This window comes from Aythya marila (genome assembly GCF_965140915.1).
Source record: "Aythya marila genome assembly, chromosome: 2".
In the NCBI taxonomy this organism is placed as follows: domain Eukaryota; kingdom Metazoa; phylum Chordata; class Aves; order Anseriformes; family Anatidae; genus Aythya; species Aythya marila.
The window spans coordinates 15,350,599-15,365,220 of NC_139043.1; the positions used below are offsets into that span (position 1 = coordinate 15,350,599).

Below are 14,622 nucleotides of genomic sequence, written 5' to 3' on the forward strand. Positions count from 1 at the left end.
GCTCCCAGAACAACTTTAACTCTAGTTCATTCCACATAAACTGTATATTAAGGCAGAAAAGTTATCACCGGGTACAGCATTAGAAAAAGCTGTGTGTACACAAAGGGTACAAGTTATAGTTGTCGTGGGAACACATCCCTTTTTAACTTCTAAGTTAATGCATAGATGCTATTCCAAATTTGCATTTTAATTTCTGTACCAAATAAAGCTGACCAGTTTACCCTGTTATGCAGATGAAGCTCAGATGTGCACACCAGACTAGCATGCCCTGTTTTAGCATATTCACTACCTCGCTTATCATTTCCCAGACATGAGAAGCATTAAAATGATCCCAATCCCAAGCTCCTGCGGCACTGAGACAAAGTCTGAGCTGCACTCCAGCACTCCTACATCCCAAGATGTGAGAGCATCTTTAGTTTTAGAAAAGAAAAATTGCATTACTCTACCCATGCACTAAACTGAATCCTAAACCTGTAGGTTCCTGAAAATATAGGTTCAGCTGAATCCCGAACCAACACTTAGCACATGTGATAAATGATAAATGCATGATAAATGCATTATGGATTTTGAGAGTAGGATCTGCCTTTACTTCTCATCCAGTTCCTGAGCCATCAAAACACTGAAGGAGATGTTGAGTTCCAGAATAACATGTTGCCTAATGTTTAGCTACCCTGAAATGTTCCTTATTTTGCTCTGGCAGCCAGCCTCCCATAGGATGGGTACTGACTAGAAGAGGATCAAGATAGTTCACGTCCAACATTCCTAACCTTAGTTTATGGTGTAAATTCAGAGAAAAGTCAGTGTCAACCAAGAAGGCAAATGATCTTCTGGCTCCGTGACACCTATAGAGAGCAAATGAAATGATCCCTTTCTCTTTCTTTGCTCTCTCTTTTGTCTCCCTTCCCTTCAGCTCATCACTTTTACTATGTTGCATGCACACACACATGCAATCTCCCTGCCTCACAGGTATCTGTTTTGTTAGGTCTCTGCAAGAGCCTTTTCTGCCAGTTTCCTATGAAGATTGCTTTGTGGAGTTCCTTGTAGCCTCAGTGTTAATTCTTGTTGTTTTTTTTTTCACAGTGTCAATAAAGGGTCAAAATCTGTGGAGGGCATTTTAGTGAGGCAGCTCTTCTGAATACAGTTTTTTGTTTCTTGCACCAGATTGGCTTGAACATGTTTAAAACAACGCAAGCTGGTACTGAGATGCCATGTGTGAATGTAAGGAGCCTGATGATCACATACTCACAGAGCCAGGATTTGGCTGTATTTAATAAAGCAATAATGATCCTGGCTTACATTTTATATTGCATCTTTTATTGGATTCCAAGAGGAGTACAGAGCACTTTATGCTATGAATGGCATACTCCAAAGCTATTTTATCCTGGAACAGCTACTGGTGGGAGTGAGGAGCAACAACTAGAATATAACCCTCCCATACATGACTAGGAGACAAGAGAATGACAGGGAGAGAAGAGAAATATCCAGCGTATGGGGGTGATATAATTATAGGCAAAATGTAATTTCCCAAATTGGAATGGGTCAGGTTACGTGAGCATTAATATCTACATCTTCCAAAATATGCCATGAAGTGTTCTGAATATTGATGTGATAGCTCAAGCATTTCCCGTCAGTGTCTGCTGAAGGACAAAAATACCTGAACTGACTAAATTCATTCATCCCTCTCTCTTGTATGCTGAATTTACTTGGAAGGTGGCCAAATCTGTGGGGGGTAATATGTTTGGCACATTCACAAGGAAAACATTTTCTATGGTGAAATAAGAGTATTCATATATGCAACAAGCCAGACTGTTTTCCTTCAATGATCTGTGTTAAGCATTGGAAGTCCTCTAAGGTTCCTGACTACAGTCTCTAAGGAAGCTGGGCATCCTCATCCACACTGAAAGCTCACACACACTCATTCCCCAGCACAGAGCTGTTGCAACCAAACTCTGTTGCCTGTGTCCTTCTTTTACTCCATGTCAGAAGAGCTTCATCTGAGTCATCCTACCCAAACTGCCCAGGTTGGCTGCCATCCACAGATGTCCCAAACCCTGTAAATCACTTTCCATTAAACCAGTGGTGTCAAAAGTCAGAGAGGGGGGTACCTGAGTTGACCTCATGGGAAGATGTGTGGGCTGTGCCTGCAGCTTATTGAGAGCACACCTGCAGATGTGGGATCCACAGAGAGGATTCCTGAGGGACCTAAACAAAGGAGAAACATCATCTGTCAACAAGAGATTGACTCTGGTTTTAGTCCCTTGTATTCAAGGCAAGTCCACTGACCTGGCTTCGCATCTCCAGCACCGCTTTCCTGCTCTACCGAGAGCAGTGTTTGGAGCATCACTTTATGCCATGGTGGGGACATGGAGGAAACCAATGTGTCAACATTGACATTAGGTGACTTCTAGCAACACTGCCTGTAATCACACAGTTTATCATGCCTGCACTAGCAGCAACATTTTACTGGTGCACCTGTGTCAACACCACTCAGAATGAGTCACTCACCCTTGGTACGTGTACGAATTACCTTTCACATTTAGTTTGTCAAGGAGGCATAGGTCACATCTGGCAGAGTTACTGAGTCAGTGCTCCAGGAATCTGAAACCACTACTCCCTCTACTGAATTCACTCACCCGCTTTTGGAAAAAAAAAATCTATTTCACCAATAAAAGCCTGTCAGCCATAAGATTTAAAGATTTGAGCTTGAAGGGGCTATAATTATTTCTCTAGGGCTCTGTCGAGATTTCTGCAGCTTACACTTTCATTGTTCCCACATGGCTTTGTATTTGTCATAATTTTTTTCTAGAGCTGGTACAAGTTTTCATATTGTTCCATACAAATTGAAAATTGGAGATCAGACAGTGTATGTGAATTGCACTTTAAAACCTGACTATCAGTAATATGAACAAGCTGGCTGAATGATTAATACAGTGATTAAAATGAGGTGTTTCATTGAAAAGCCACCTTTGCTGCTGGAGAGACAACACAGCCTAATTTGTTTTCCAGCTAACTACTTTGCTTAGTAGCATAGTGTTAACCCAGGTGATTTTTTCTCTCTCTTGCAGGACCTGAATGCTCCAGAAACTTTACTTCATCAAGTGGAGTGATAAAGTCCCCTGGATTCCCTGAAAAATATCCCAATAGCCTTGAATGCACTTATATTATCTTTGCACCAAAGATGTCAGAGATTATACTGGAATTTGAAAGCTTTGAACTAGAACCTGATTCAAATACCCCAGGGGGAGCGTTCTGTCGCTATGACCGATTGGAAATCTGGGATGGATTCCCTGATGGTAAGAGAAAAATGGACTGTGATACACATAACCATTACTCCACAGTGTGCTGCAGAAGGCATATTCTCATTTTTTTAAATGCCAGAGTAGAGAGATCCTTGTTTGATTTATTTGAAATGAGTTGAATTAAAGAGAAATGGGGAAAACGCTCTGTAAATTCATTCAGTAAAGCATATCACAGTGTGAAGTACTTTTTTTTATGAAATATATGTACTTTTGAACAGTTGGCTTGGGGAAAAAATGCATTTTTAGAGGGAATATGTGATGGGCTTCCTACACTAAAATATGAAACCCTGTAATGAGTCCTAAACTTTCACAGATAAAATACAAGAATTTTCCAGTAATATCCAGAAACTTGCACAAATTGGAGTTCAGGTACTAACCCTCCAGCCAGAGGAAACAGGTTTCAGAACTGCTGACCAAGCAGAGAATTTCTTTGCTAGAGCAAATGTGGCATCCATAGTTACACTCACTGAACAATTCCCCAGGTCAATGGGCAGTCCCATTGCCATTCAGGTAGCACTGGTGATCAGGCACTGCAGTGTTCCTCTCCCACAGTATACTCTCTTCCAGCAGTATAAACAAATTCAAAGGCTTTATCTTTGCTAATTTATAATCTCTGATTAGCTGGGCACACGTGCCAGGGTGGGTGTGTTGATGCCCTTCTGGAACGTACTTCTCTGACATCTCAGTAATTTTCCACTTAGTTGTTGATGACACTTGACTTTGTTTAATTCAATAAGTGCCCAACTAGATATTAGCTAAGTCTATGGAGCCAATGAGCCCTCATTTCACCCCACATCCAATCTTACATCCCTTTTCTACACTGAGACCGGTTAACAAAATAACTTTGTGATTTCTTTATTTTTTCACCTAAGTCAGCCAGTCCATATTAGCCAAATCCTCTCCAGGAAAGGGGCAGCCATGAACCCCAGCTAGGTAGGCTGCAGTCTAAAAGGGGCTGCTCAAGATTAGTACCTAACCTTTAGGATGCCCTATTGCCCATACAAATTGTGCAAACATCTATGTAATACTTTTTGTGATGCCTTTTTCAGTATTTTCCTGTATGGTGCAGACTGATAAAGGGAAGCATCATGTAGCTGCCTTTTATCTTCTTTCTTTTGTAACTTGTTGCAAAATTCATTGACTGATGAAAATTAATGATTGATGTTGTTTTGTTGGGTGCTAATTACAGATATTTCAGTTTTCCACTGGTGTGCTAACCCATATTAATAGATATTTTCTGGCAGTTTCTACGAACTGCTAATGCTACATCAATATTTCATTTAAATGAAAACATATAACTTCAGGAATATATTTTAATAACTCATCTAAACTTGCCTGCTTTCCTAGATAAATTCCCAATATCATTTTAATTAAAGTATTTATTGATACTGTGGTAAATAGGTATGTGCTTTTTAACATATATTTGTTCTTTCTTTTTGTTTTATGCTTAATGGGTTTATCGTGGCTCTTTTCAATCTACTCCAATAAACAGCAAAGAAAGAGCCATAACAGTAACTGAAAGACTACTTAGTATTTAATGCTTCAGTTAGGAAAAACAGTATTCTAACAACACAATAATGATGTCTGGAACATTTAATAATAGCTTTATTTGTATATAGGCCAAATCTTTTCAAGCTAAATTCCTGTAGAACTTGGATTTCAAATGACTTGTGAAAAGATGATCCAATCAATCAATTTATGTGTAATATTACCAAAAAGAAATGCATTATTGTTAGTGTCAGAGGGTTTCAAAGTGGTAATTTCCTGGTTCAAGAAAGTGACTGAGCCATACTGAAGAGCAATTAACAACAGGCATTATCTGCCTTCCAATTCCCTCACAAACTGTCTAAATCCAAAATGCTCCTGACATCCAATAAGGGTGTTTACATGTTTGTAAATATTCAGCTGAATTTGTAGACTAGAGAAATGTTTCCTTAGATACAAACTGTTGGAGCTTGTAGTGGTTGTAGGGAAGCATTTCCTACATCATTTCACTGTGGGATGCTCTTTAGCCAGCAGTCAGGCTTTCTTGTTTAACTTAACAAAGGCAGAGAGGATGTGATTTCTTCTGTATAAATGCATCACAGGATGAATACTTGAGAGGGAGAACTATTTCAGCCAAAGAGCAAAGATGACACAGGAAACTGCTGGTATGATCTGGCAATAGACTGAAGATAGGGGTGGGAGAGAAGAGACGCAACATAAATCTAATTTGGATCTACACGGAAGTAGTACATTTCAGAAAAATATTCAATAATTTGGCTGCCTTTGAGCAAGGGAGGCTCCTCCAGGATGAGTCTTTGTTCCTGTTTCCCTACAGTCCATGAAACAACATTTTGAAGATATGTTTTGAAGCACCAGGCTAGAGAAACAGTCTCTGGTTGCATGTACTGCTTAATCACTGGCATGCTCCCTTGCACAGTTGTAGCCCACATCAGCTTAAACTTCCCCACATAATTCCCAAGCATGGTTTGGAGGAGCGAGGGGCTGTTCCCAGCAGGCACGTTGGACATGGCCGTCCTGCTTCAAAAGGAAGAGCCATATGGGAGCGAGCTGTGTCACACTGCTAGTCTGGTCCCAGAAACAGTCCCTGGCCACCGACTGCAGGTCCAGAGGATGCTCCCTGGCCAGCTTTATTTTCTCATGTGGACATAGCCATAAAGAAGGAAGCTATTTCACTTTACTGTACTACATCACTGCTCACATGCCCAGTTGAGGTAGAGGTTAAAGTCCCCATTGCACTACACTTATATAAACACAGAGTAGAGTCTAGCTCTAATAATGGGGCAGACAGCTGGCCTTAGAGGAAAGCAATGTACCAGAAGGAGTTTAACACTTTGTTTTGTTTTACTGTAAACTTTTATTCTAAAAATGTTTGGAAAAGATGTATGTCCTTCAGTTCAAGTCCCCTTATCCAAGCAACAAAGCTCTGGTTTGCAGAGATTATGATTTTTTTGTTGTTGTTTCTTTTCTCTCTTTTTTTTTTAATAATATGACAGAACAGTTTGGTGGAAAGTAGTCATGACTGTAACCAGTGCAGAATGAGGTGGGCAGCCTGCTGAACATGGTGCTCTCCTCTAACTGTGGAAAGTGGGCACTGATGTTTGAGCCAGGTACTGCCAGTCCCTGAGCACCCCTGCATCAGTCTCCTCCCCCTAGGGAAAAGAAGAAAAAAAAAAAAAAAAAAAGAGAGAGAGAGAGAGAGAGAGAGAGAGAAATTTTCTCTTAAATAAAAAATAACAATGATACTTAAAAAGGATATTTTTCTTCAGAAAATTTGCCAGCAACCATAATGATCATTCATGAAGAAGTTAATTCTGAAATCTGTCATGCTTGTGAAGTCCTCAGCCTTCCTGGTCATCCTTTTAGTTGACTGAATCTGGCAGGTGCTGAGTACTTGCATCTTGATTCTGCAAAACAAGTGCTTATCTTCAGAACACACGAGCGGTTAGACTTACTTCAAAAGGAATTCACAGAGGACACTTACAGGTCTGAAGTTAAGCACTAGTGTAAGTGTTTTCCCAGTTCAGGATGGGAATGGTAGGCATTCAGGAATGCCTTAATCCTGGTATTTTGTTTCTACATAACTATGCCACGGGAACTCTTTGGTCTATTCTTTAAAACAAAGCAAAAAGTGAAACACTTTTGGAGAATATTTGGAAATTACAGGTGCATTTTGCAAATATTGTGCAGAAAAGGGATGGTGGTTTGAAGACGGTAACAGTAACAGGTAGAGCAGGAGCAGGAGGGAGTAGATCACAGAATATAAATGTATGATTTTGAATAAATAAACTAGACACCAAAAGTGTCTTTGCCCAAAGCACAAATACACCTCAGCGAGCCTTGGCCAAGAACAGTCCATTGATGACTTTGAAGAAAAATAGCCCACTCAAAACCAGGACTAGCTTAAGTGACAAATTGCACATATTCATCATGCAGCTCTCTTTGAAACTCTATAGACTGTCTACTAGGGCTCAAAAGTAATATAAAGTTTACATACGGTTTGAGAACCACAGGCTAAACATTGCTGCTTCAGTCAATACCACAAGAGCTTCCACCGAATTACAGAGCAAAACAGGAGACTTTACTGCAGTTGTTAACATCAGTGCAAATGAAGGTTGCTATTAATCTGGATGTTTTCCTCCTCTATTGTGGTTGCTTTCTTCACTCTTGTGAGAAACCATTAAGATATAAAAGTGTGTGTAAGCTCAGTGTGACTAGTGGACTGTGAAAACAGGATTCATTTTTCAATTCTTTTCTCTTTAGCATCCTAAATAGTGTGCAAATGTTTTGCCAATAACAATCACACTGCTGTGAAAATATTGTTCACAGCAATATTTTCACACCAGCACACTTATAAAGGCCAAGTTTAAAATTCAGTAAAATGGCTAGTTAACCGAACATTTCTTCTAATATTTTAGAATATTCTTCTAATATTCTAAAAATATAGAATATTAAACATATTATGATATTCTAATAAAATATAGTATTTTTCATTGCTTTTTTTTTTTTTTTTTATGATTATTACTCTATTCCAAAAGCTCAGATTTCAATCAAAAGTACATATACATATTTCAACAAGTCTCAAAATTAGTTGATACTTACAGTCTTTGAAAGCTAGAAAGGCAAACAGCAGATTTGGAATTAATTTCACCTTTTATGCTGTCAGTTGTATGAAGCAAAAGAAAAGAAGAATAAGTAGGGACAACATTTCTGTTTAGCCTTAAGCCGTCAGCCATATTCTATACAAATGATAACTCAGATCCTGTAAACCTTCACACATATTTACTAAGAATAACCAAGGATTTATTCAAGCACTAAAATTAGACTCTGCATTTTGGGAAAAAGCTTGTAAAACAGCTTTCTTGGTTATTCCTCCATCATTTAACCTGAAAGTAGTTCTTTTCTACTACAACATACCATGCCAGTGGACAGAGGAGCCAAAGTCTCAGAAATAGCTAAAGCATGTGCAGTCAAGTGAAGTAGCAGGCTCACAAAAAATACCTCTGTTCTGCAGGTAATGTGAAAGTGACCTTGAGTGAGGACATTTCCAAGTGGCTTATATTTGGAGTAAGCCTTCCTGCGGGATGCCAGCAAAGTGGCATGATGGTCTACAGGCAGAGCCTGCAAAGAGCTTTCTGGGCCTAATGACTTTTCAGCACCTGCTAGCCTAAAATTCCCATCTGGGGCTGTATCTGTTCTATTATGAAAGCTCATCTCGGGTCATAAAGAAGAGTCAGAAAAAAGGAAAAAGGCAGGGAAAAAGAAGAATTTTAGTTGTGTTAGCTATTTACATAGGAAAAGCAAGAATCTTTATTTGATCCAGTTCTGCTTAGATCTGGATATATTAGCTCCATATTAGCTCAGACAAGTAAGGTTTACATGTTGTGCAAAAAATGCAATACCTTTTTCTGTCATGTTCTGCAAGTTTTTGGCTCCTGCATCTACACAGCTAGTAAAGGGAATGGTACTATGATAGCAGTGCCAATCTGCAGAAGACTGAAATGCAGAAACATTAAATGTGTCTTAAAAATTATAAACCAGTGAGTCATGGGGAATCTTAAAGCCTGTCTGCTTTAAACAAAGTTCTCTTCTGTTTGTCATCTCAAAGATGCTTCCCCGCAGGAAATGAGAGGAAGGAGGCTCAGAATGTCCTAACATGATGGCCTTATACTCCCTGTTTTCTTGCAGATCAGTGACTGTAACGTCAAAAGACCATCATGTGAAAGAGCAGGATCAGAGCTGTTTACACATACAGAATGATATATATATACCAGAACTGCAGCAATTGGAGCCTGAAGTGGGGCATTATTTTGTATTTTAAAAAGGCTAGTAATGGTAACAACAAAACAACTAGTTTCTTGCTACAGATAATAAAACTGTAAAGCTTTAATGATTTCTAGAATGAGAAAGAATCCAACTCATATGCTGTATAGGGTGTTCCACACTGTCAATACCACATTGAACAACCCTGGTGAAAAAGTCTGGACTGGCAAGTACTATAAATGCCCTGAGATTGCCAAAGTAACTGAAGACTAACTCTGGCCAGAATATGGTTTGAAAAATAGATGCTGGCAGGAAAAGCTATATCATCTGAGCTCTCTCTTTCTGGCAACTCGAAGGCCTTACAGAAATGTGTAGCTTACATAATGAAGTTATTCCAAGCTGGAACTGTTTTACTTGTTGGAAAATGCCAACAAATGACTACAAAATGATGTTAGCTGTGGATTTTCTTTGAACTGTGAATAATTATGATATATAAACATTTTATATTTTAAACTGAAAGTTAAATGGAGTTCCTAGAGATATGACAAGGTGTTAATTTAAGCCTGGAAACCAGTGGTGTAAGCATTAGAATGACGTTCTCTGATTAGTTTTATGATTGACTCCATGCATGGCGTTTTAGCATTATCTGTTCTTATTGTTTGTAAGCACAGATGTATCACTACTCAACAGCCTAGAGACCTATCTGTAGGGAATGCTCAAGTGCAAGAAGGCCACATATGTTAGTTGTGATTTGAGTAGCTTAATTAAGGGAAAAGATTATCTCACTGCACAGGAAATCCAGAAAAATATCAGGAACCAGTTTATACATTATTAACACTGAGAGAAATCATGTGTGCTTGTTCTGTGAGATGGAGGTATACTTAAGAAATCCTTGCACTTTTGAATGGATTAATATTTTCTTCTTGAATTCTTTTACAATATTCTTTAATATTGAGCATATGGGTGAACAATCCATGAGGATGTCCTGAAAGTCTAAATAGGAGGGGAAAAAAAAAAAAAAGAGAATTTGGTCATTGCCTCAATACAAGAGCAATTTTTTAATTTATTTTTTTCCCAAATCTGCTATAAAATTAACAGATTGTCTGCAGCATTGGGCATAAATCCTGGAAAATGTTGTCTGAGCTTTTTCTAGAGCTAAGGGTATTCAGCATCTTGTTGGCTGGGTGGGCAAATCAGGACATTCAGATGTCCTTGTCATAAATAGGTGCTTCAACCACACTTTGGAAAATACTTTTGCTGTTTTGTACATGTAATTTTGTGCATCATTGCCCTCTCTGTGCACTTTAAAGGACACGTTTTTGAAATCCTGGTTCTTTACGTTTTCAGAGGTTTTATGAAGTGTTACCTGGAACATTTTAGAAGTAAGATTACTGGGGCAGGGTAAGCAATTTATTGTTCATTGCTAAGTTATTGATGAGGCTGTGATTTTAAACCATTGTAGAGGTTCACTTATTCCTGCTGAGGGAATCTCTTTGGAAGCTATTGTAGTGTCATCTATTGTTGCAGCAGAAGTGGTAGTTTACTATTATATTCTGTCTTTTTGCAGTTGGCCCACACATAGGGCGCTATTGTGGGCAGAACAACCCAGGCCGCGTCCGCTCTTCAACAGGGATTCTTTCAATGGTATTTTACACCGACAGTGCAATAGCAAAAGAGGGATTCTCAGCAAACTACAGCGTGTCGCAGAGCAGTGTATCGGAAGGTCAGTATTTATCCATCCTGCAGAGCTTCTTGGAAAATACTCTCTGTTATGTCTTCTTGCACACCAGGTGTTGCATGAAACTTTAAAGAAACCTTAAATAAATAAGATGGTGGGGGAGGATTGGTTCTGTTTTTCTTTCCTTTTTTTTTTTTTTTTTTTAAATACAGCTACCCTTTGAAAAGCTATGTTTTCCTCACAGTTTTATTCCTCAGTATTGCCAGGAAGTTGGAAAAATTATCATTAAAAACCGTGCTGACCGAGGAAACACGGAAATGCAGAGCAATTGAATAGTTACATTAAAACAATGAAACATGAACAATGAATGCACTATCCAAAGCCTTCTTTTATTACATGGAAAAAGCTTTGATGATCGATTTCTTGAATAAAAAGAACCCATTTAATAATACGTGCTCTTGTTAAACCATTTCATAAGCTATCGAAGCTTTGTTCTCTGTTACTTTTCTCCCAGTTGCCTCATTTTCATGCTTACTCTTTGCACAGAGAATGAAACCAAGTGAGGGAGACACAGGAAAATAATGGGCTGTGTTACAACATGTCCTTGCAGATTTCCTTTCTTTGCTTAATGATAAAATATACTTTAAATCAAACTCTCCTCTCTGTGACTGAGTTTTGAGTAGATTTGGAGTTGATGTAGTTGTTTAATCAAAGAAGGAACAAAGGAAAAATCAGTAAACTGAAATTATTCATGTTTCTCCTCACCTCTCCTTTGTCCTTGCATCTTCATTAGCTACCATGTAGATGCACAGCAAGGAGGAGTTAATGGGACATACCCCAGCTGGCATGAATGGGAAGAATCCATGAGACTGGACACCTGTTTTTTAGATATTTTGTTATGACTCCAACCTAGCATGACTTGTGTCCTCTGTAGTGGCTAATCCTTCTGATTCCAAGCAGAAGCTGATTTACTTGAAGTCTTACCCTAAAGTAGTTCAGTTTCAGTACTTCACCAAAGGCCCCTACTACACTGAAGCAGCAGGGAAATGGGGAAATAGGTGGAACACAGGAAATGCATTTTTTTCAGCAAGCTTGATAATTCTGTTATGGAGCACCTTAACTACAAATTAGTCTCCAAGGCTAAGTCAATTTTCACTTTCACACTTTACAGAATGCTTTCTACTCTCCTCCTCTTTAGGTCCAATGCACAGAAGCAGTGAGCTGTAGCTCTCAAAGCTCGCAATTGCATTTGCTCAACAGATGAGGTGAATCAGAGGCAGCAGCAGAGCAGGCTTCCCATAGTAACATGGAAATGGTAGTCCTGACCTTAGTACTGAATCCAGACAGCAGTTTCTAGTAGGGGGTCTTGAAAACTAAGCACCCACCCCTCTGTTAGAGACACAGCTACTTCTCTCAGAGCCAGACAAGGTGTGCTGAGAACAAGTATGTACCCAAATGTCAGGGCCTCTACTTCACACACTGGCATTTTATCTTAAGCTACCAGTGAAGGAATGATTTATACTAATGTATGGTGAAGTTCCCAAACTGAAGTGTAGCCACATGTTCTGCCCTGGCAGAGGTCCACAAGCAGCTGTTTCTGAGAATCCATCTAAGGCCACTGGCTTCTACTGCTTCAGTAGTAATATCTTTTTGAAGAGTGAGAAAAGAATTCAGACTCCATGCCCTATCAGCCTCTGAACTCAGTATATTGACTGGATTGTCAATTGACTCTAAATTATCTAGGTAATTTTTATGTCAACAGAAAGAGATTGGATGGAGATGGTCAACTCATTTAAAATACAGCACATTACAGAAGAGGTGGTAATTCCCTTGTGTCAATACTCTTCTGACCTAGATTCAAATTTAGTTGATCTGTTTCTTCGCGGTGTCCAGGACCTAAAGAGAATAGCTTGAATTTTTAAAACATCTTACACTTTTTGTACTGGAGTAAATAGTTCTAAACAAAATTGTTTTGTACAGTCTTATAGTTTGTCTTTCCTGGCTTTGTGTATAATTATGAGTTGAGCATACATTGTTTTATATTATGAATCTACAGAAGTGAGTGTGCTACCCTAGAAAAGAGAATTCTATTGTCCTGTATTGAAATGGCAACAATGCTGGGCTAAAAATATTTGTATAGCATTATTATTGCAGGAATTGCCATGGCAACTTGAATGACAGTATTAAGAATGACACCATAAGCACCATACTGCCTCACTTAAAGTTGCTAAAGAATTCAAAGTCACATAAAAATAAATTCTTTAGATATTCATATTCAAAGCAGGAAAATGTTCTCATTATTCAAAGTCTACATCAAAAAGCTGACCATAGTAATGATGGTAATTTATTTTTCTTCAGATTTCCAGTGCATGGAACCACTAGGTATGGAGTCAGGAGAAATTCACTCTGATCAAATCACTGTCTCCTCCCAGTACAGTGCTATCTGGTCTTCAGAAAGGTCCCGGCTAAATTACCCTGAAAATGGATGGACCCCAGGGGAAGATTCTACCAGGGAATGGATACAGGTAAAAAGATAATACTTTAAATATATTATTAATAATACCCTGTGGAATTTTATTGAACGTGGAGAATGCAAAAGAAAGAGCAAAATAATACAGTAAAGTACTTCTACATAATCTAAGAATCGTTGCAAGTGAATAGCTTACATTCCTTATTAGACACACACAAAAAGACTGACTCCCAAAGGTATAAAAAAAAGGAAAGGTCAGGAAGATTAATTCTTCTGCTTCCTACATCTATTGTTTTTTCAGTCTTCTGGGCACAAATAACAGAGATTTTGGTTTAGTGGAAAAGTCAATATTAGTTTAACATGCACTTAAAGTGGAATGTCCCAGTAAACTGAGCATGTGCTATGTCTCAAGCTGATTATAGTTAAGCATTAATACAGGATGGTGTTTTCATGCACTCAGATTTCACCTCAGAAGACCTAAATCCCTTCTAGAATATCTCACACATGAGATGAGTTTACCTGTCTCTGTACAGTGGCTATTCTTCCACGTCCTTAAACACAGCTGTTTTAGAAAGACTTGGGCTTTGCAGTAATCCTGCAAACATGTGCCCCCATGAAGAGACTTCGTGGGTTCTTGCTTGTGCTCAAGCTTGTTGCTTGCTAATTGTAACCAGCTCCAAGGCATTATGGTGCATGGTTCCTGAACAGGAAAAAATTGCTTGTATGAATTACTGTATGCAAATAGTAATCTATAGTAACAGGCCAGTATTAATTTTATTAGGCAAAAAATACTGATTTATCTTGATTATGTAGGTTGACTTACACTTCTTTGTTGTGTTCTAGTTTCTATTTATTTTGGCAAAAAAAAATAAGAGAAGGACTTGAACATATTAGATCCATATTAATGATATTGAAAGTTTGTTCATGTATGTGAAACTTTTTTCCTGCTCCTGTTGTTTTCTGTAGGAAATTACTAACTGACATATAAAAACAATGCCTCGTTAGCCATCAATAAGAATGTTCACATAGGTTTTTCCTGTGAGGTTTGCTGTCTGCAAGAAAGCTTAAAAACATGTTGAGTAGTAGTTAGTAAAGGGAAGAAAGTGGGGGAAATCTTTCATTTCTGATCCTTGGCACACAATGGAAATTTCATGTGTCCTGTTTAGGGGCCCCTACACGTCCTGAGCTTTTGGCAACTTGGTAATTGTGTATGATGGACCTAATAAGGCTACAGAGTGGCAAAAAATTCTGTTGATTTTTTTTCCTTACTTAGGAATAAAAGTTAAAATCTCCCCAGCCTTATCTAAGTGCTAGGCTTGTTATTAATCATTGCCACTTGAAATCTATGGAATGCATGTAGAAAAAGGCTGGAATGCAGCAGAATCAAAGTCCATGTGTTTCATATGGTC

General features: G+C 38.6%; 1 protein-coding gene across 7 annotated transcripts in view; it reads left to right on the forward strand.

Moving 5' to 3' along the window:
* Positions 1 to 14,622, forward strand: part of NRP1 (neuropilin 1) — a 112,448-nt gene that overhangs the window by 47,671 nt on the left and 50,155 nt on the right. For all 7 annotated transcript variants that reach the window (XM_082753697.1, XM_082753701.1, XM_082753700.1 and 4 more), the window contains 3 exons: positions 3,066 to 3,293; positions 10,633 to 10,788; positions 13,102 to 13,268. In XM_082753697.1, coding sequence (XP_082609823.1) covers positions 3,066 to 3,293; positions 10,633 to 10,788; positions 13,102 to 13,268 — 551 coding nt within the window. The remainder of the gene's footprint in view (positions 1 to 3,065; positions 3,294 to 10,632; positions 10,789 to 13,101; positions 13,269 to 14,622) is intronic.